Source organism: Macrotis lagotis, chromosome 2 (genome assembly GCF_037893015.1).
Source record: "Macrotis lagotis isolate mMagLag1 chromosome 2, bilby.v1.9.chrom.fasta, whole genome shotgun sequence".
Taxonomy (NCBI): domain Eukaryota; kingdom Metazoa; phylum Chordata; class Mammalia; order Peramelemorphia; family Peramelidae; genus Macrotis; species Macrotis lagotis.
Genome location: NC_133659.1, coordinates 186,655,657 through 186,678,021, shown reverse-complemented (window position 1 = coordinate 186,678,021; position 22,365 = coordinate 186,655,657). Strand labels below are relative to the sequence as shown.

General features: G+C 39.2%; 1 protein-coding gene across 5 annotated transcripts in view; it reads left to right on the top strand.

Moving 5' to 3' along the window:
- Positions 1-6,036: 6,036 nt before the first annotated feature.
- ODAD4 (outer dynein arm docking complex subunit 4) overlaps positions 6,037-22,365 on the top strand; it is a 60,956-nt gene continuing 44,627 nt past the window's right edge. For 3 of the 5 annotated variants that reach the window (XM_074223909.1, XM_074223912.1, XM_074223913.1), the window contains exons 1-7: positions 6,037-6,264; positions 9,733-9,864; positions 10,093-10,243; positions 11,008-11,069; positions 11,418-11,580; positions 12,647-12,871; positions 13,113-13,320. In XM_074223909.1, the coding sequence (XP_074080010.1) occupies positions 6,151-6,264; positions 9,733-9,864; positions 10,093-10,243; positions 11,008-11,069; positions 11,418-11,580; positions 12,647-12,871; positions 13,113-13,320 (1,055 nt within the window). In that variant the 5' untranslated portion in view covers positions 6,037-6,150. Of the gene's footprint in view, positions 6,265-9,732; positions 9,865-10,092; positions 10,244-11,007; positions 11,070-11,417; positions 11,581-12,646; positions 12,872-13,112; positions 13,321-22,365 lie in introns of those variants that run through there. The other 2 variants (XM_074223910.1, XM_074223911.1) reach the window with 2 other exon arrangements.

Here is a 22,365-nt window from a genome sequence, read left to right as displayed (position 1 = left end):
AGTCTTTATGCTGCTTTTCCTGTATTTCATTGGGAATTTGTTGCAGGTCATTTAGGCCACTCTTCACCTTTCCATTTTCCTTTGGATGAGTCACAATGGCAATTCTTTGGTGACTAATAGTCCATGATTTGCAGCCATATGACATCAGTGGAAAATTAGTATTACAGAGATGAGTTTTTGTTTGAGGAAGCCAACTCTTGGAATGGTTGAAAGAGCTGCTCTGTTTCCCAAATGCATTACAGTGCCTCTTTTTCCTTCATTTCAGTTCTGGGTCTGGCTCACTAGGGTAGGCGACATTTTGCTGTTGTTTGCCCTTCATTCTGGAAGAGGTTTATGACTTGCAAGTGAACTGAAGTGAGGGGAGAGCTGTGCAAAATCACCAGCTCATTTTTGCTTTGATAACCATCGCCGACATCGAAGGACCAAAAAGCAACATTGCTATGAACGCTTGGTTGCCACAAGCCAGTTATCCCTGTGGTAACTTTTCTGATACCTCCTGCTTAAAACCCCAAAGATCAGAAGGATTGTGAGGTCCTGCTTTCACAGTCTGTATTCATACTGAAAATCAAGATCAAGGGAGCTTTTGCTCCACAGGAAGTTTCTGTCCTCCCTGAGCTCACCTTAGGACACCTGCGGTACAGTTTGATAGGTGTACTGCCCCAGTCAAACTCCCCACCTGACACTGTCCCCGGCAAGGGAAAATCTTGGCCAGCTACACTATGAAAATTATAGGAAAGAATGATTAAGAATGACCCAGAGCCAATTAAAACAACCCTGAGGTTTCATCTCACACCCTACGGATTGGCAAAGATCACAAAAGGTGTCAACAGAGTCAGGAAAAACACCTTGACTACTACTACAACCATTATAAAACATTTGTAAATTAATTTTCAAATTATAAAGAACAAGCCTGGCCCTAAATAAGAGGAATGAAAAGACATATCCCCTTTCCCTCCTTTTCAGGTTTGGGGGAGTGAGAATGAGGGGTGGGGAGTCCATTGTTGTAGGATATTGCATATGATGGCATTTCCCCCCCACACTCCATCCTATGCTTTGAATAGATTTGATAATTTTTTCTTCCACTTTTTCTTTAAAAAAATATTCATAAGGTGCGAGGGTCTTTGGGAAGGAAGGGCTATGAGGGAAATCCAAGCAATGTAAAAACAAAAGCTATCAATAAAAATCTATTTTTGAAATCTAAAAAAATAATGATTGTGAATATGTTCAATTTCTGGGCATAAGCTTTGGATTGAGAGTTGCTAAAATTTTTTAAAAATGAAAAAATTTTCCCTCTTCCAATCTTTATTAAACATATTGGCAATAACAGCTTGCTGATCAAACTATTTAACAACAGAATGACTTTCTTGTCCACAGTCTCCTTGAAAGGTAGTTTTTGACAGGATAATGTTCTCTGAAGGATTTTAAACTGTTAGAACACATCATCAGAAAACATCTGAAGGCTGAGTTGAAGCTAGTCTAGACTCTAGTTCAGAGTACTAAGAGGAATAAGACATGGGAAATTGGGAAAGGTACTGGAAATACTCTAAAGAAGTGGTCACTTTACTCTGATAGAAATAGATTTGAGATTTAATTCATTTTAAAGGAATAACCAGTCCAACAAACCCATAATTGAATTTCTGGAAGAGAGGTTGAAATCTTTTAGATTTGTTCTTGATATATAACATGTGATTTATGGGAGCTTTGTACTTGGCAAAGGCATCTGAACTACTTAGTATTGGGCAGCTACTGCAGCAGAATAGCAGGATCAAAATGAAATCTAAGTAGGAATGCTAGACAATAACTATTGAAAATTTTATATTAAAATTTTTTGGTAATTTAGGATCAAAGGAGATATAGACAGCATTACAAAAATATAAAACAAAAAATTTTGATTATATAAAATTAAAAAGTTTTTAAACAAACAAAATGAATACAATCAAAATTATAAAGAAAGCAGAAAATCGGGGGAAATGTTTGTAATAATTATCTCTGAGAAAGGCCTTATTTTTCAAACATATAGAGAACTGAGTCAAATTTATAAAAATATAAATTATTCCCCATTTATCACTTGGGGTTTTCAGACAGTTTTTGGACAAAGGAATCAAAGCTATCTATAGTCATATATAGTCACTATCGATCAAAGAAATAACTCTGTTGTACCATATCTCAACTATCAGAGTCACTAATATGATAAAAAAAAGGAAAATGTTGGATGTTGGAGGGGATGTGGAAAAAATGGGACACTAATGCACAGTTGGTGGAGATGTGAACTGATCTAAAGACTTTGGAGAACAATTTGGAACTATGCCCAAATGGCTGTAAAACTGCAAACCCTTTGATCTAGCAATACCACTGCTGGTTCTATATCCCAAAAACATTCAAAAAAAGGGAAAAGGACCTATTTGTTCAAAAATGTTTATAGCAGCTCTTTTTATGGGGGCTAAGAATTGGAAATTGAAAGTATGTCTATTAAATTGGGGAATGGCTAAACTATATATGATTTTTTTTTATCAAATTTATTTTTTTACAGTTCCTCATTCATCTTGATTCAGTTATTAGTGCTGCTTCCATCTGAAGGAGCATCCTTCTGTAAGTCTTGACAGAGCACAGTGGAGCATCCGACACAGAGAACCACTGCCTGTGTGTGGCTGAAGACCATGGTGATTTTATAGCACCTGGGGCACTTTACGTCCATGAAATAGGAATTGGGGCTCTGCAACAGGCGTTTCTTCTTGTGCTTCTGCTTCTCCTCGTTGGGAGAGGGGTGCAGGAGGTCTTTAGCGAGAAGCATGTTGGCGCTGAGAGATCTTTACCGCCTGAAAGGGCCTATATGATTTTAATGGAATTTTACTATACTATAAGAAATGACAAGTGGGATGGCTTCAGAAAAATCTGGAAAGATTTGCATTAACATTGATGCATAGTGAGTGAACAGAACCAGGAGAACTTTGTACATAACAATAGCAATACTGTTCAATGAAGAATTGTGAATGACTTAGTGTCAGCAACATAATGATCTAAGACAGTCCCAAAGGACTAATGATGGAGCATACTATCTGTCTACAGAGAAAAAAAACTGATAATGATTGAATACAGACTGAAACATACTATTTTTCACTTCCTTTCATTTTTTTCCTTTTATTTGATTGTACAAAATGATTACTACAGAAATGTTTTATATAATTGCACCTTTGTAACCTATATCTGATTGCTTACCATCTTAGGAAGGTAGTGAAAAGAATTAGGAACTCAAAACTTTTAATAAAAAATGTTTAAAAATTGAAAACAAAACAAAAAAACCAATGAGATATTCTCTCATGTTCAGTCTCTCCCTGGATCCTTCCCTGTTGTCTTCAAAGAGGACCTCTTCTGTTCATAATAACATATTTACTTCATCTTGCCATCCCCTCAAACTATTCTTTCATATTTCTCCTTCATTTCATTGCCAAGCTCCTAGAAAGAGCCATTTTCTTGCTACCATCTTCATCTCTTTTTCTACCATTACTATCAAGCTCATGACTCCAACACTATGAAAGCTACCTTCATCAAGGTCATCAACATCTAACTGCTAACTCCAAAGGGCTCTTTTTAATCCTCATCCTCCTTGATCTCTTTGCAGTTTATGACATTCCTCATCACCCCCCCCCCTTCTTCTGGAAACCTATTTTTAGCTTCTGTGACACATTCTCCAGTTCTCCTCTTACACTGTTCCTTTTCCATTTCCTTTGCTGGTTCTCTCAATCCCTAAGCATTGGCCTGTCTCCAGGTTTAGTTTGGGACTACTCTCTTCCCTTTGGTGACCTCCTTGGGTCCCCTGAACTCAATTGTTGTCTTTAGAAGATTCCCAAATCTCTATCTAGTCTTAAAGTGCCCATTGTGTGCTAGGCATCATCCTAAGTGCTGGCATTACAAAGAAAGGCAAATAGTCTGTGTTCAAGAGGCGCCCACTCTAAGGGGGAGACAACATGCTAACAGCTATGGACAAACAAGATAAAGCCAGATCAGCTAGGGGGAAATCAACAGAAGGAAGAGGTCAGAGTTAAGAGAGTCTGGGAAATGCTTCCCATGGAAAGTGGGATTTGAGCTGGGACTCCAAGGGAGCCAGGGTAGCTGGGAGGCTGGGAGGAAGAGGAAGAGCTCTCCAGACCTAAGTTAGAATCTCATAGGTAGAAGTGTCTTGAAGACAATCCAAAAAACAAATTCATGTGAAAGTCAAGAATGTCAAAGTAATTAATGAAAAAATGTAAAGGAAGTATATTTAGTTAAGCAGTTTGTATCTTAAACTATCATATTATCAAAACTATAATACCAGTTAAGAAATAGAAAGATAGATCAGTGGACATACAAAATGCCTCAGCAAATAAATATAGTAACCTTGTATTTGACAAATGTAAAGATTTAAGTTTTGGGGATAAGAATTCATTATTTAATAGAAATCACTTGGAAACCAGGAAAACAATCTGTCAGAAATTGAGCAAAGACCAATAATTGCCATTTGCCAATATAAGATCAAAATGGATACGTGACCTAGAGATAAAGAGATATTAGAAGAGAATTTGAAGAACACACAACATCTGACCTGTCAAACTTAGAGATACAGAAACATTTATGAATAAACTAAGAGATAGAGAACATGCGACGAGATATAAAATGGATGATTTCTATAGCATTAAATTAAAAGATTATCCTAATAAAACAAATATAGCCAAGATCAGAAGAAAAATAGAAAAGGGGGGGGGGGGGATTGCGGTCAGATTCTCTGAGGGATGAGGTAATTGAATGATAGAGCTATTAAGAAGGGGCCCACACAGCTAGTGAGTACCTGAAGCAGAATTCAAACTCCTCTAGGATCCTCCACTGAGGCCACTTAAGCCATCATACCAGCTGTCCCACCCAAGCAAGCCTCTTAACCTCTAGCTGTCTCTGCTTCCTCTTTAGTAAAATGGTGATAACAGCAGCAAATGCCTCGAGAGTTGCTGAGAGGATAAAATAGGACAATATTTCTAAAGCACTTTGTGTCCTTATTAACACTCTGAAGTCAAGCCAAACTGAGAAGCAATTCCTTGTACCCAGAGTCCAGATCTGGATTGAACTGCATTACTTTGACCCCAGGCAAATTACTTAATCTCTCTAGGCTTCTTTCCTCATTTATTGGGAAAAAAAAAAGAGTTGAAATCAATGGTATCTAAAATCCTTCCATCTATAAATCTATGATCCTATGATAGTTCCTACTCTTTGTAGTTCCTGAACAGGAAATTCGGAGGGTTTCTTGAATTTGCCCAAGCATGTTGACCTAAGACTTGGAACAAATACACTCCCTCCTAGAGGCTTTATCTTCCTCCAAGGTTTAGACCAGGTGCCTCCTCCTTCAGGTAGTCTTGCCTAATCCCTAGCAGTGTGGGAATTTCCCATCTCCTTCTATAGACTATGTCTTTTTTTTTTTAGGTTTTTGTAAGGCAAATGGGGTTAAGTGGCTTGCCCAAGGCCACACAGCTAGATAATTAATTATTAAGTGCTGAGACCGGATTTGAACCCAGGTACTCCTGACTCCAGGGCCGGTGCTTTATCCACTACGCCACCTAGCCGCCCCTATAGACTATGTCTTAAGGAAAAGGCCGGGTTTTTTTTCCTACTTGCATCATCAGCGACGGCAGAGCGCTTTGCAAATTAAATGCTACGTTCATTCATTCATTTATATCTATCTGCATATAAACCTTTCCCCATCCCCCAGGAAAATGAATTCTCTTTTTTTATTTATTTATTTTTTGTTTGCAAGGCATGGGGAAAGGAATGTGATCTCTGAGAGGCCAGGTTTCTATCTCCATATTCAGCACCATGGAGGAAGGATGAATGACTCCCCGTTGGGGAGCCCAGGGTGGGGGTGGGGGATGGGAGAGCACGTGGGAGGCAGAGCCGCAGCACGCCACAGGCACGCCTCTCTCGCCAAGAGCCGGGCTATCTAGCCAGCGCATGCGCACTAGTCAGAAGCCGAACCGGGAGTGAGAGGGAGGAAGGGCGGAACCGGAAGTGATGTCACGCCTCTCGGTTGCTAGGAGACGGATGTGACACAAGCTGCCTGGCTCCCTAAAGGGTTCTGGACTCTCCATTCTTCCTATCCCACTGGGTGCTTGGTCTTGCGGGCGGGCAGTTATGTCGGATTTTGAGGCTGAGGACCTTCGCAGCACCTTCCCCTCTTACATGGCGGAGGGCGAGCGGCTCTACTTATGCGGGGAGTACCAAAAGGCGGTTCTGAGCTTCACCAAAGTGAGTCCTCGCCCCAGACCTATCAATCGATCGCCGATCGTCCCTTATCGATTTCACAGCTTTTTAATCGATTCCCGATATACCTAGCACCCGAGGCCTCAGTTTCTGTCAAATTAACCTCTGATCATGCCCGATCCTGTGGGTAGAGATGAACCGCCCCCCCCCCCCAGGACTGATCGATAAACCCGTTATGGCCCCAGATTGATCGCCCAATTAACCCTTTCCTTGAGAAGTTTGTGTTTCTTTTAGGTTTTTGCTAGGCAATGGGGTTAAGTGGCTTGCCCAAGGCCACACAGCTAGGTAATTATTAAGTGTCTGAGGTTGGATTTGAACCCAGGTACTCCTGACTCCAGGGCCGGTGCTTTATCCACCGCGCCATCTAGCCGCCCCTCTTGAGAAGTTTGAATTTAGGTCTTGCTGACTCCCACCTCCCTGCTCACTGTAGACTTATTACTAATACTTGGTCAGTTGAATTGTAGAGTACAGAACCTAAAGTCAGGAACACTAATTTTCCCGAGTTCAAATCCAGCCTCAGACACTTAATAGCTGTGTAACCCTGGTTGCCTCAGTTTTCTTTTCTGTTGAAGGAAATGGCCAACCATTCCCTTTTTCTTTAGCCAAGAAAATCCAAATGAGGTCACGATGATTGGGACACAACTGATTGTGAACAACAACAAAAAAACCTCTCTTACCTCTTCCCCAAGTTAAATCATCAATTCCTCTTTATCTTCGATTAGATTTTGAGGAATCTCCTCCTTCCCATTGCTGTTCAAAAGTAACTTAGTCTAAACTGTCCCTTTCTCTTCTTGGACGGGGTCTCCAGTGGGTGCAGGAAGCATGAGATTAGATGTGTTTTTAAGATCGCATTTGCTACAAAGAATACAATTTTAGGGGTAGTTAGGTGGTGTGGTGGAAAGAGCACCCAGCCTGGAGTCAGGTAAACCTATGTTCAAATCCTGCCTCATACATTGTGTGACCCTGGGCAAGTCACTTAACCCCGTTTGCTTCAGTTTCCTCAACTTTAAAATGAGCTGGAGAAGAAAATGTCAAACTAAATCAGATATGATTAAATATTAACAATAACAAATACATTCTTATCCCTTCCAATTCACCAAAGAGCTACTCCAAATCAAGTAATCATTGATAAACCTAAATCCTTTCATGGTACTGCCTTGGCACACTCCACATTTGGACCCAGGGAAAATCTAGTTTGGTTGAAAATGGTAACCAAAGACCCATGAATTAACCATATCATTTCCATTTAAATAGACATTAGAGAGTTCACTATATATTTCAGCGGTCTATTAAAAGAATAGAGCATAAAGGAAACTCAAAGGGGTGAGGAATGGCATCTCTCCAAGAAATAGTTGTTTTTTCCTACTTCTTAGAAATGCTTTGAGAAATCAAAGGTCAATAGAAACATGCTGTAGTTTTTGGTCATGATATCTTTAAGGAAGAAAAGAAACTGATAGAGAGGCAGAGGAAGTGGTAAGAAGGGTGTGTGTGTGTGTGTCTGTGTCTGTATCTGTGAAGTTTTTATAACTACATTCGCAAAAATAACTTCGTTCTACAAGGCCTTCTTTTATTTATTTTTCACATTACTACAAAAGTCTTGTTGTAAAAGTATATTTGATTCTCCCCCTCCACACACACACACACACACACACACACACAGAGAAAGAGAAACCTCAAGAAGAATAAAGAGAAAAAAAAGTGTGCTTCAGTCTATTCAGTTATCATCAGCTCTGTCTTTGGAATGGATAGCATTTTTTATTATTTTTATTTTATTATTTTATTATTATTTTATTTTTATTATTATATTTATTATTTTATTATGTCTATCAGAAAAACTGATTTAATATTTTTTCCCACAGTTGCTATTGCTAGCTATATTTCCCTCTATCCTATTCCTCCCCATCCCCAACTATTCTATTCTCTCTCTCTCCTTTTACTCTGGCCCTCCTTGGAAGTGTGTGTCTGACTACCCTCTCCCATGATCTTCCCTCTTAAGGCCTTCTTTTACTAGACCACTGAAATGTATAGTGAATTCTCAAATGTCGATTTAAATGGAAATGATATGGCTAATCCACACAGTATTTTCCTGAAATTCCATTTTGGAATTTATTCCATAATTTTTAATAGTCACTTAATTTCTTATTTCTTATTGGTATAGAAGAAATATGCATGAATCTGTTTTTTAAGCTTACACACAAGGTAGAAAGTAGGGAGAGATAGTGCTGAAGCATATCCAAGGGTGGTGAAAAAGGCAGTGAACATACCTCATAGAAGAGTGATGTATTCTCTCAGACTGGCCAATATGACCAGAAAGGACAATGATCAATGTTGGAAAGGATGTGGAAAATCTGGGACACTAATACATTGTTGGTACATTGTTGGTGGAGCTGTGAACCTTTCTGGAGAGCATCTTGGAATTACGCCCAAAGGGCAACAAAAATGTGCATACCACTACTGGATCTATACCCTGATGAGATTATGAAAAAGGGTAAAAACATCACTTGTTACAAAAATATTCATTGCAGCCCTGTTTGTGGTGGCAAAGAACTGGAAATTAGGTGAATGTCCTTCAAATGGGGAATGGCTTAACAAACTGTGGTATATGTATGTCATGGAACACCATTGTTCTTTAGAAACCAGGAGGGATGGGAATTCAGGGAAGCATGGAAGGATTTGCATGAACTGATGCTGAGCAAGATGAACAGAACCAGAAAAACATTATACACTCTAACAGCAACATAGGGGTGATCATCAACCTTGATGAACTTGCTCATTCCATCAGTGCAACAATCAGGGACAATTTTGGACTGTGCAATGGAGAATACTATCTGTATCCAAAGAAAGAATTGTGTAGTTTGAACTACAAAGACTGTTACCTTCAATTTAGAAAAAAAAAAACAAACCTGTTATCTTATTATGTAATTTTGCTATCTCTTATAATTTATTTTTCTTCCTTAAGGATATTATTTCTCTCTCATCACATTCAACTTAGATCAATGCATACCATGGAAACAATGTAAAGATGGACAAATCCTTCTGTGGGGGTGGGGTGGGGGGAGAGAAGCAAGAATAGGGGTAAAGTTGTAAAACTCAAAATAAATAAAACCTTTCTTAAAAAAAAGAAAAGAAAAATGGTGTATTAATGAAGCTTAAATCAGTATGGAGATCCATCTGCTGGTCCATTAACTTCAAATTCAGTGAAAATAATCCATGTAGAGATAATCAAGAATTTCCTGTTCAAAGATCAATCCTGGGTATTTGGCTAATAAAATACAAGGGCCCCTCTGCATCTCTGGTTATTCCTGTCTATTTTTCAGTACTATAAGGGTCAGGACATCCTTGCTTCAATTTAGTCTAAGAATCTCTCTGCCCAAAGAACTTTGGCTTGTCCTCTACCAGCACAGCTTCTTCTTTACCTTGGATGATCCCAGACTGTAATGCCTTTTCCTTTAGGCTCTTCACCTTCAAGTGGGAGACCGGAATTGCCTGGTTGCTCGGTCTAAGTGCTATCTGAAGATGGGAGACTTGGAGAATTCCCTGAAGGATGTTGAGGCCTCTTTAAAAAATGACCAGACTTTCTGCAAGGTAACTATGTATTGGAAAGTCAAGGTAACAGTGTAGCGGGACTGATTTCTAGTCTGAAATTCATCCATGTTATTGGTTTGCAGGATCTGATGTCTCTTCTCAGGTCAACTGTTCTATCCCCATACCTTTACACCCAAACCATGACTCAACCCAGAACCCACCTATATCTTGTCCTGTCACCCCTACCATCTTGGTTTGACATTTTATCATTTAATTCTTTCATTCCAGGGAATTCTCCAAAAGGCTGAAACCCTGTATACTATGGGAGACTTTGAGTTTGCCTTGGTGTACTATCATAGAGGCTACAAGCTGCGACCTGAGCGGGAATTCAAAGTTGGGATTCAGAAAGCTCAGGAAGCCATTAACAATTCAGTTGGAAGTAAGTATCTTGGGAAATAAACAGGCCTCCCATTCCTTCATACTTCCATGGACCTCTGGTGCTAGAGGGAGGCTAAGCCCAAAGAGGTGAATGACTTGATCAAGCCAACTGGCAAGTCTAAAATGGACAGTTCTGAATATGGTAACTTCTGATTTCTTATGTGATTATACCACCTACCTAAGGGGATCCAGTTTCTGAGCCTTCACAATGAATAGAGTGATCTTTGGGTTTTTTTTTCCTTCAAAATCAACAGTTATTGTAAAGGCTCCCCAAATAGGTTTAAATCTGGGAAGCTGCTATAGGGCTAGAATGGAGTTAGACTTGTCCCAGTCAAAGTTTTAGCCCCTAGAGATGGATCTTTTTAACCTTTAGTTGCTTTCTTCAGGAAATGTGGTCCTGAATTGCTGGCCCAGCCCTACTTATTACCCAGAGGCAGGAGGAGTATAGGGAGTTTTTGTGCTTTGAAATTCTGTAGGAGGCAGAGTGCAGAGATGGCACAGAGTTTGGACAACTACTCTGTACCTGGCTCCCACTCCCTTGTTTGGAAATAAATCTGCCATGACCTTAGCCAAGAGTAGGCCACCTGGCTTATGGAAGACCTGAAATGAATCATCCAGCCAAAATTCTGACTCTCAGGTCACCTTGGATGAGCCTAACCACAGCCCAACTTTCCTCTGCCAAAGTCAACCCTACACTGCTGGCAACAGTATGTCATAGGTCATGGACGAGAGCCTGACTAACCTGTGAACCGGCTGTCCTTTCAGGTCCTTCCTCGATTAAGTTGGAAAATAAAGGGGACCTCTTCTTCTTAAGCAAACAGGCAGAGGTAAGGGACTTGATATTGTGTCTGCTGCCCTAAGTGGGAGGAATCCATGTATACTTGGGAATCTGTGTAGTCCTCATGGTTGGAAGTGTTCAGTTCTCTCCCATCATGAGTGCATGCTTAGATCCTTCCACAGTCCCAGATGTTAGAGGGATCTTGGGAGTCTAGCCATTTTTCTAGCCCTATTGAATGAGCAGCAGTTATATTCCCTGCCATGGGCTATGCTTTTTCAAGCCTACAGGGAGATCACAGGGGAGGAGGAAGTGAAGCCCAGGTGTCATGGTAAGCCAAGACCTGGAGGGTTTTCTGCTTCCTGATGAGGCTCTGCTTTGTCTTACCCTTTACTCTCAGAGTATGAAAGCCCAACAGAAGACTCCCACAAGACAACTCTGGAAGGACACCAAGGCAGAAAGTAAACCTAAGAGCACAATGAAGAGTGAGAAGACTGTTCGCCAGCTGCTAGGGGAACTTTATGTGGACAAGGAGTATCTGGAAAAGCTTCTTAAGGATGAAGGTCTTGTTGATTACAGTTATTGAGATTTGGGATGTGGGGTAGATATCCCTCCATGAATGTGGGGCTACTGAAGAAAGAAAAGAACCTAGAACCAGAGATTTGGGCCACTCCCATTGCTTTCTATAGTTTCAATTTCTCTGTCTGCAAAGTGAGAACAATCTGAGCTAATGGTGCTGGGAGGAAAAAAAGAATGAGGTAGAAAATGAAAGTCCCATGGTCAAAATACTTGGACATGAGTCCAAGGATGATTGTTGTCATTAGATAATTTGACTACTGAAATTTGGACAAAATATCTTTTTTCTAGAATTGACTTTCTAATGATATTGTAAGATTCCCTCAAGGTCACCTATCTCTCAGGGGCAGCTGTTTTGACATAGATGTGCCTTCTTGCTTACAGGATTGGATGATTCTTGTCCACCAGAATATACACTGCTAATATTGACTCTGTGAAGGGTGGCCAGAAAGGCCTTGAATCCTGATGCAGAGGTTTATACTTATCTTTGACCAACCCAGTATTCCCTGTTCCATTCAAAGCTGAGGCCAAGGTGGGATTTCAGATCCTGTGTCCCTCTTCAACTTTACCTTCCTGTCCCCCAAAGCTCCAGGGATAGGGAAAGAAGCAGACATTCAGAGTACAACTTCCAAGACCATGACTTTGGACTCTGCTGACTATAATAGGAGCCCCAACAGTACTGAGAGCCAGGAAAGGAGGCTTCCTGGGCTTCTCTTTTCAAATGAATAAGTTCTTAATGAATACAATTCACTAGTATACTCCTTTTACTTCTCTCCATAGATTCAGGTGTCAAAATAAGAGATTCTTTACTCTGATGGTGGCTAGAGGAAATGTTTATAATCCCTTTTAAAATGTTGGAGTTCTTGGCCTAATTCTTGGCCTGAATGGTTTTTCCTTGTTTCAGATTTTCTACAACTCTGGCATAGGGAAAGCTCCAAAATATGGGTCTCTGACCAAGGGCTCTCCTTTTATAGTCCTGCCCCTGGACAATGTGACTCCCACTGACTCCTGTTCTCCTTGGCTCTTCCCTTCCTCCGCTTCTCATTCCCAAAGACCTGATCAAAGGCACTATCAAGTCTGGAATGACTGTGGAGGACTTGATCATGACTGGCATCAATTACCTAGATACTCGGACTGACTTCTGGAGGCAGCAGAAGCCAATCTATGCCCGGGAGAGGGACCGGAAACTTCTGCAAGGGAAGTGGGTCCGAGATCGGAAGCGCCGCCCCTCCGAGACAGCCCGTTATATTCTCAAGAGCCTGGAGGAAATTGACATGTGTAAGTGGCTCTGGTTCCAGGGCAGGATCCGATTTTCTCCTCCTTTCCCAATTGTTTATGGTATAGGGAAGGTGGGGATCAGGGACCAGACAAGAGGCCTGGGACCAGGGGACCTGATAAGCAATCTACACAATTTCAACCCTTTCTACATGAGGAGGAATTGGTTAATAGAAGCATGAATCCCCAGCCTGGCTCCATGGGGACATGCCTGACGTTCTCCCCTGGCCTATTTCCTTCCCAGTACTTACCAGGGGCAGTGCTGAGGGGAGCTGCCAGAAAGCTGAGAAAGTGCTGAAGAAGGTGATGGAGTGGGACAAGGAAGAAGTGCCCAACAAAGATGAATTGCTTGGCAATTTACACAGTTGTATTGGGAATGCACAGATTGAAATGGGACACATGGCAGCTGCATTACAAAGCCATCGAAAGGACCTGGAGATTGCCCGGAAGTAGTGAGTGTCTTGCAGAAAAATGGGAATTTGACCTTGGATACTAAATTTTCCTCTGAAAATGTAGCATGCATATCTCTGCCTACCAGGATAATTTTTCTTAGCATTTCCCTTGACTTTTACCCTTTGTTTTGCTTGTTAGGGACAGATAGAATCACAGAATCTCTGAATTGGAAGGGACCTTAAGAGAACATCTAGGGAGTGGCTAGGTGGTGGAGTGGATAAAGCGCCGGCCTTGGAGTCAGGAGTACCTGGGTTCAAATCCGGTTTCAGACACTTAATAATTACCTAGCTGTGTGGCCTTGGGGAAGCCACTTAACCCCATTTGCCTTGAAAAAAATCTAAAAATAAATAAATAAAATTTTTAAGAAAGAGAACATCTAGTCCAAATTGTGCCTGAACAAGTATTACACATCTGACAAGTGAGCATCATCCAACTTTAGCCTAGTGACCTCTAATGAGGGAGAACCCACTTCCTCCAAGACCAAGCCATTCCATTTTAAGATAGCTCTAATTGTTAGAAATTTTTTTCTTCCATCAAGCCTAAATGGCTTCTACATATTCCATCTGATCCTCTCCCTTGGGGTCAAGTAGAACAAGCTGCTTCTTTCTTCCTTGTCTCAACCCTTTAGATACTTCAAGACAGCTATCTTGTCCCTTGAATTCTTCTCTAGGTCCAACATTCTAATCTTTTAATGAATGCTCAATTGGCATGAATTTATGACCCTTTACTATTCTGAGTACCCTCTTTTGTCCACTTTCCATATATTGGTGTTCTTTTTAAGCTGTGGCATATGCCAGATGTGGTCTTCCCAGGGAAGACACATAAGACTATCACTCCCCTAATCCAGGGCCTTGTGCTACTTTCAATAGAGTCTGATTTGCATTATCCTTTCATCCTTATTAAATGTAATCTTATAGTAGGCTCACAGTTCTTGTAGTTCACATCTTTTTAAATCCTGACTGTCCCCTGCGAATTAGCTGGCCTGTTTATTTGTATCACCTGCATATTTGATAGGCAAGTCCTCTCTGCCTTTATCCCAAGCCATTGACAGAAATGGATCAAGCACAGTTCCCAGGGGCATGCTTGTGGAGACTAACTTCCAGATTAACTTTAAACTATTAAAGATGACCCTTTGAGTCTAGCTTTCTAGCCCACATCTCTTCATTTGTTTTACAGGAAATCATGAAACACTTTGATAAACACTTTGATAAAATCTAGAGTAATTTTATCCATTTCATTCTTTTGATTCCTCCCCCTCCCCCCAAATGAGAAATACTGTCCAAAAAAGGAAATCAGTGTAATAAGGGGATTGACCTATGACTGACCAATAATAGTTTGGCATAATATTGTTGTTGTTGTTATTATTATTATTATTATTTACGTTTTTTCAAGGCAATGGGGTTAAGTGTCTTGCCCAAGGCCACACAGCCAAGTAATTATTAAGTGTCTGAGGCCGGATTTGAACTCAGGTACTCCTGACTCCAGGGCCGGTGCTCTATCCACTGTGCCACCTAGCTGCCCTGGAATAACTTTTTATTGATGAAGCCACCTTAAATAATGTTATAATCATCACTCCCTTATCTACATATTACCTAACCATTCCTTTAATTCTTGAACTTTACAAAAAATCAAATAGCTCGCTGACCTATAGTTTCCAGACTCCACTTTTTTTTCACTTTTTCAGGACAATATTTGCCTTTCTCTAGTCCTGTGACATTTCTCTTTCTCCATAATTTTTCAAAGAATAACCACATTGACTCAGCCACCATAGCTGCCAATTCTTCTTACTGCCTTACTTATCTTAGATTTTGATTCCCTATTAGCTATCTGTGTTCTGCACTTTTCAATCCAAAGATAATTTTCCTTGGCAAAGAAGAAAAGCAAAGTGTTAAACAGCTCAACCTTCTCTCAGTTGTAGGTATCATTACTCCTTCTACCAAGGAACATGTCTGAATTTTCTCTGACCCTTTTTGTCATGCTTAACTTTCCTGTCAGTCACAGCTTATTCTGATATTCCTCTTATGGATCCATGCTTTTGTCTTCATCTCTGTTATTCATCATCCTTTGAATATGTCTTTTAAAAAATTTAAGGTGCAGATCCTTAGGCAGCCACATCAGTCTCATTAGACATCCTTTCCTCCCACCCTTTACCTTCTAATATGATTAGTGCCCAGGATCGGGGAGACTAAGTGCACTTGTTGGAGTGGCTAGGCAGCACAGTGGATAGAGCACAGACCCTGAAGTCAGAAGTACCTGAGTTCAAATCCAACCTCAGACACTTAATAATTACCTAGCTGTGTGTGTGGCCTTGGGCAAACCACTTAACCTCATTGCCTGGCGAAAACAAAAACAAAAACAAAAAACCTAAATGCACTTGTTGACCTTCAGTCAAAGAGGGCAAGAACTATTCTCATCTAAGCTTTAGAAACTGGGGGTGGGGGAGGTGGAGTTACCTTATATTTAGAGGGCTTTGAGACTGTTACCTTACACACTTAAAATCAACAGTTATCCTGAAAGAAAATGAATACTGGGACATGTAGTCTAGGGGATTCAGAGAAAGTGAGAAAAGCTTGCATGCAGCTCCCTTCAGAACATACCTTGAGAAGAACTTTTGTAGAGCTCTGCAATATTACTGCAGTAGTGCACTCCTGTTTTCTAAACCCATGGCTGTGATTCTGGTCTTCACTCTGCCTCTACCTTGAATGACCCTTCCTAGTACCTTTCTGCTCCACAGCGTCCTGATCCGAGGTAGTTGGCCCCCCATAACAGTTCTGCCCCTGCCTGTGCAACATCTTCTAACTCTCAAAATTTGTTTTGTTTTGTTTTGTTTTGTTTTTGCAAGACAAATGGGGTTAAGTGGCTTGCCCAAGGCCACACAACTAGGTAATTATTAAGTGTCTGAGACTGGATTTGAACCCAGGTACTCCTGACTTCCAAAGCCAGTGCTTTATCCACTACACCATCTAGCTGCTCCCCAACTCTTAAAATTTGGAAGGTGTCAATCAACCATCTTGATATTTGGGTAAATGACCAGACTCAAAGGGTGTTCATTAATGGACTGCTGTCAGACAGAAGGTAGAGCTCTACTGCAGCACTCCAGGGGGTCTGTCTTTGTGGTGGTGGTGGTGGTGGTGGTGGTGGTATTTTGTTTCACATTTTTATCAGTATAGTCATGATTCAAGAATGATAATGAGGCCAGAAGGGAGAGATGATACAGATAGCACAATCAAGTTTCTAAAAGATGTTGACAAACAAAAGAACCTGAGTCAGAAATAACAAGGTAAAATTTCATAGGGATGAATATAAAATTCCAAATTTGAATTTAAAATATCAATTATATAAAATATAAAATGGAATTAAGGATGTCTAGATGTGGAAGTGAAAAAAAAGTGACAAATTTAATAGTGGTATGGCAGCCAAAAGAGGTAGAATGATCTTGATTACATTAAGTCTGATTTCGAGAAGTATGATAGTCCCATTGAACCCTGCATTGGTCATATCACTGGAGTACTGTGTCCATTTTGGGGATTCATGGATTTTGATTTAAAAAAAATTTTGTTGATATCTTTCGTTTTTGTAAGATAGTCATAACTACCCCCTTTTGTTTTTGCATAGGTTTGCTTCATCTCCCCTGTGCCTAGATTGTGCTCTCTCCTTTCTGTTGAAAGCTTAACTCCTATATCACCTCTCTCCTCTTATATGCCTTGCCTCACTTTGCTAACTGCAAATACCAACTGCCAAACTGCCTCTCCCCTTCCTAATTATCTTATATTTATTCAATACATTGCATGTATGTTTTATATATATTTGTATATACACATATGTGGAAAGAGGAGACAGAAAAACTGAACATATTGACCATGTTTAAAAAATGTCTCAATCTATACTCCGGTATCCCTCTAACAGAAGCTGGAGGTAACATATTCCATCAGGAGTTTTTTGGAATCATTCTTGGTCACTGTATTCGTCAGACTTCTCAAGTTTTTCAAAGTTAAACATCTTTATATTATTATTATTATTATTATTTTGTATAAAGTATTCTGCTTTTATTCACATCTCCCCATATCATTTCATTCAAATGTTCTCAGGTTTCTCTGATACCATCCCATTTATCTCTTCGTTCAACATAATAGTATTCTATTATATATATGTCATAATTGTTCAGTCATTCCCTAGTTGATGAACATTTACTCAGTTTATCATCACAAAAATTTTTTTTAATATTTTTATGTTCTTAGTTGTTATTTTGCTTAGTAATAATTCCTTTTTTAATCTACTCTTAATTCACTTTTTACATCTCTAGTTGTGAAATGTATTTCTGTACCCAATTGTGCATGTATATATTTTTCCTTCATGTAAAAAAATACTTCACTCCCTGCAGAGCTTAGCTCCTATACCACCACTTTCCTCCTTCAAAAGGCCTTGCCTCATTTTGATAAGTTTAGATAAGAATGAGGTTCAAGTGTCACCCACTCTCCACATCCTTTCCTCCTTTTCTGTATAGACTTCTATTTGTTCACCCTCATTTTGTGAGGCAATTTTCCATTTTTTTCTCTTCATTTTCCCCTACTAGGTTATTTTTCTTCCCCTCCTTTTTCCATTTTCCTTTAAGATCATCAGACAGACCCCCGGATGATGATAGGAGTTTGAGGACATGTATTCTATCCCCATATTAGAATGTAAACAGTTTATGTTTAGCCCCTTTAAATTGTTTGTTCATCTTTACCTTTTTAAGTCTCTCTAGACTCCTATGTTTTACTGCCAAGTTTCTGTGAACAGCTGGTCTTTTCATCACCAATGCTTAGAAGTCCTCTGTTTCAATAATGTTCAATTGTTTCTTTTGTAGGATTATAATGAAGTTTTCTGGGTAAGTAGTTCTTTATAAGCCTATAGTTTTGGCTCTCTGAAAAATGAGATTCCAAACTTTCTGTTCTTTTAGAGGAGTGTCTACTAAGTGTGTGATACTGATTTTGGCTCCAGATACTTGAATTCTTTTTTGCTGACTGCTTGCAGTTTTTGTTTTTGTTTTTTGTTGGTTTGTTTTTTTTTTTACCTCTGGAAGCTCTGGATTTTGGCAATAATGTTTCTAGGAGTTTTCATTTTAGAGTTTCATTCAGGAGGTGATTAGTGTTACCTTTTTTGCTTTGTTCTCCAATTCCAAAAGAACTGGGCAACATGATATCTTGAAATATGATATGTAGACTCCTTTTCTTGGCACAACTTTCAGGTAATTAAATTTTTTTCTCTTTAATATTTTTTCCTGGAGTCAGAAGTACCTGAGTACAAATTTGGCCTCAGATACTTAATAATTACCTAGCTGTGTGGCCTTGGGCAAGCCACTTAACCCCATTGCCTTGCAAAAAACCCCAACAACCTATAATTTAAAAAAATAAAAATAAAAATAAATCTTTCTTCCAGGTCAGTTTTTGCTATGAGATTCCTTACATTTTCTTCTATTCTTTTCCCAGACTTTTGACTTTTCTTATTGGTTCATGTGGGATCATTATCTCCCATTTGGTCCATTCAAATTCCAATCCCTTTCTATTTTTTCCTTCCTTAACTTTCATTTCTTCTCCATTTTTTCTTCTACCATTCTTATTTCATTTATTAAAAAAAATTAACTCTTTAAAACAATTATTGTTTTATTTCTTTCAGGAATTCTGATTGAATTTGTTTTTAAGCTGTATTTCTCTCTGAGGCTTTGCTTGTATATGTATTGGGAGTCATTTTCTTCTTCTGGGTATAAGTATTGAGTATCATTATTATTATAATTGCTTTCTGTAGTGGAATTTGGGGGGGGGATGGTTTCTCGTTCTTCCAGTCTTTGCACATTTCTGTAAGGAACATCAGAGTAGACCCTGTATCCACTAGATTCTTATTGCTTCTTTCTTGGGATATTGATTGTGTTATTCCAAGAACTTAAAGACAGTTTAGGCAAGATTTTAGTGCTCCCAAAGAGTTCAGCTCCAGGGAAGGTCTGATTGCTGACCCCTTTGTCTAAACTTTGTAAGTTTCTAACCTGGGTTTGTGTCTAAGCAAAACACTTGTATGCCTGCCCTTGCATGGAGTTCCAGTAGACTGCTCCTGGACTCAGCTGCTGTACAGTGCCAAGAAAGCTGTGCTGATTCAGAGCAGCAGAATTTTAGATATTCCTTTGTTCTGGGATTTCAGACCAGGCTGGAAGCTAGAACTGATACCCTGCTCTACTTGTGGAGTTAGCACCCCACAGATACTGCTTGTTTCTTAATTTACTCCTTAATTTGCTCCTTCTTAATCAGCTCCATTCCAGGTCCCTGGGACTATTCCTCATCCTGAAACTCCTCTCCAGTATAGTCCTGGTTTTCATTTTGTACTCTGGAACTAGGTAGTAAATAACAGAGCTGCCTGGAAATACCTCTTCCTCTACCCTGTACAAGATTAGGCCCCTCTCTAGTAGATGTAGTGTCTCTTTTTTTTTCAAGTGCATAGCTTTGTCCTATCCTGTGCTGGAATGTTCTGCATGTACTTCCCTAGCTAGATCCCTCTCCAGTGTCCAGAAAACTTTGTCTTTCTGTGTCAACCTGGTTGGGAAAATGATTCCCTGTGATTTTCCTTGGATTTCCTGCTCAGAATTTGGATCTTTTCTGAGAGGAGGTATGGAAGAATGCTCAAGTATTCTCCCTGCTATTCCCCATCTGCATCATTTCTTGCTTCTTAACAAAGTTTTTTGGAATCTTCATGTTCGCTTTTCCTTAAAATACAATAAAATCTTATTACATTAATAAACACTACAATCTGTTCAGCCTTTTTCCAGTCTATAGCCACTCACTTTCCTTCCAGAGTCTTATATAAAAGGGGTTGCCATAAATACTTTTGATTGTATGAGCACATTTCCTCTGTCATTGCTCTCTGTGGGGTTTATGCCTGGTAGTGAAATCACTGTGTCAAAGGACATACAAAGTTGAGAGACTTTTCTAGAATAATTCCAAGTTAAATTGGTGCTTAAGAAATGGTTGATAGATTGATTATTTCTGGAATTGATTGGACCAGTTTAGAATTCCAGCAACAGTACACTAGTGTGTCTGTCTCTTACCTTCAATTTTTAAAATTTTATTTATTTTGAATTTTATAATTTTTCCCCTAATCTTGCCTCCCTCCCCCCAACCCCTACAGAAGTCAGTCTGTTGGTCTTTAAATTATTTCCATGGTATACATTGATCTAAATTGAATGTGATGAGAAAGAAATCATATCCTTAAGGAAAAAAAATAAAGCATACGAGATAGCAAATTACATAATAAGATAATGTTGTTTTTTTTTAAATTAAAGGTAATAGTCTTTGGTCTTTGTTCAAACTCCACAATTCTTTCTCTGGATACAGATGGTATTCTCCATTGCAGATAGCCCAAAATTGTGCCTGATTGTTGCACTGATAAAATAAGCATGTCCATTAAGGTTGATCATCTCCCCCATGTTGCTGTTAGGGTGTACAGTGTTCTGGTTCTGCTCATCTCACTCAGCATCAGTTCATGTAAATCCTTCCAGTCGTCTCTGAATTCCCATCCCTCCTGGTTTCTAATAGAACAATAGTGTTCCATGACAAACATATACCACAGTTTATTAAGCCATTCTCCAGTTGAAGGACATTTATTTGATTTCTAGTTCTTTGTCATCACAAACAGGGCTGCTCTGAATATTCTTGTACAAGTGATGTTTTTACCCTTTTTCATAATGTCTTCAGGATACAGACCCAGTAGTGGTATTGCTGATCAAAGGGTATGGCCATTTTTGTTGCCCTTTGGGCATAATTCCAAATTTCTCTCCAGAAAGGTTAGATGAGTTCACAGCTCTACCAACAATGTATCAGTGTCCCAGATTTCCCACATCCCTTCCAACATTGATCATTCATTATCCTTTCTGTTCATATTAGCGGGTCTGAGAGGTGTGAGGTGGTACCTCAGAGAGGCTTTAATTTTCATTTCTCTAATAAGTAGTGATTTAGAGCAATTTTTCATATGACTATGGATTGCTTTGTTTTCCTCATCTGTAAATTGCCTTTGCATATCCCTTGACCATTTGTCAATGGCTTGTTTTTTTAAAAAAATTTGAATCAGTTCTTTGTATATTTTAGAAATGAGTCCTTTGTCAGAAATACTAGTTGTAAAAATTGTTTCCCAGTTTACTGCATTTCTTTTGATCTTGGTTACAGTGGTTTTGTTTGTGCAAAACCTTTTTAATTTAATGTAATCAAAATCATCTAGTTTGTTTTTAATGATGTTCTCTCTCTTCCTTGGTCATAAACTGATTCCTATTCCATAGATCTGACAGGTAAACTATTCCTTGATCTCCTAGTTTGCTTATAATATTGTTTTTTAAGTCTAAATGCTGTATCTATTTTGATCTTATCTTGGTATAGGGTATGAGGTGTTAGTCTAATCCAAGTTTCCATACTAACTCCCAATTTTCCCAACAGTTTTTTTTAATCGAAGAGAGAGTTTTTATCCCAATAATTGGACTCTTTGAGTTCATCAAACAGCACATGACTATAATCATTTCCTGCTATTGTACCTAGTCTATTCCACTGATCCACCACTATATTTCTTAGCCAGTACCAGACAGTTTTGATGACTGATGCTTTATAATATCATTTTAGATCTGGTAGGGCTTATTACCTTCAATTTTTAAAAAAAAGTTGTCTTAGGTACTACATAATTTTGCTATCTCTAATATTTTACTTTTCCTCAAGGATAATGGTTTTTCAACACATTCAGTTTTTTTTTTTAGTTTTTTGCAAGGCAATAGGGCTAAGTGACTTGCCCAAGGACATATAGATAGGTAATTATTAAGTATCTGAGGCTGGATTTGAACTTAGATTCTCCTGACTCCAGGGCTGCTGTATCTACTATACCATCTAGCTGCCCCAGCACATTTCAATTTTGATTGGTGTATAACATGGAAACAAAAAACCTCCCAAAAAAGATCAGGGGTGATTACCATTACTACCACTAATATTGTACTAGAAATGTTAGCTTTATCAATAAGAGAAGAAAAAGAAATTGAAGGAATT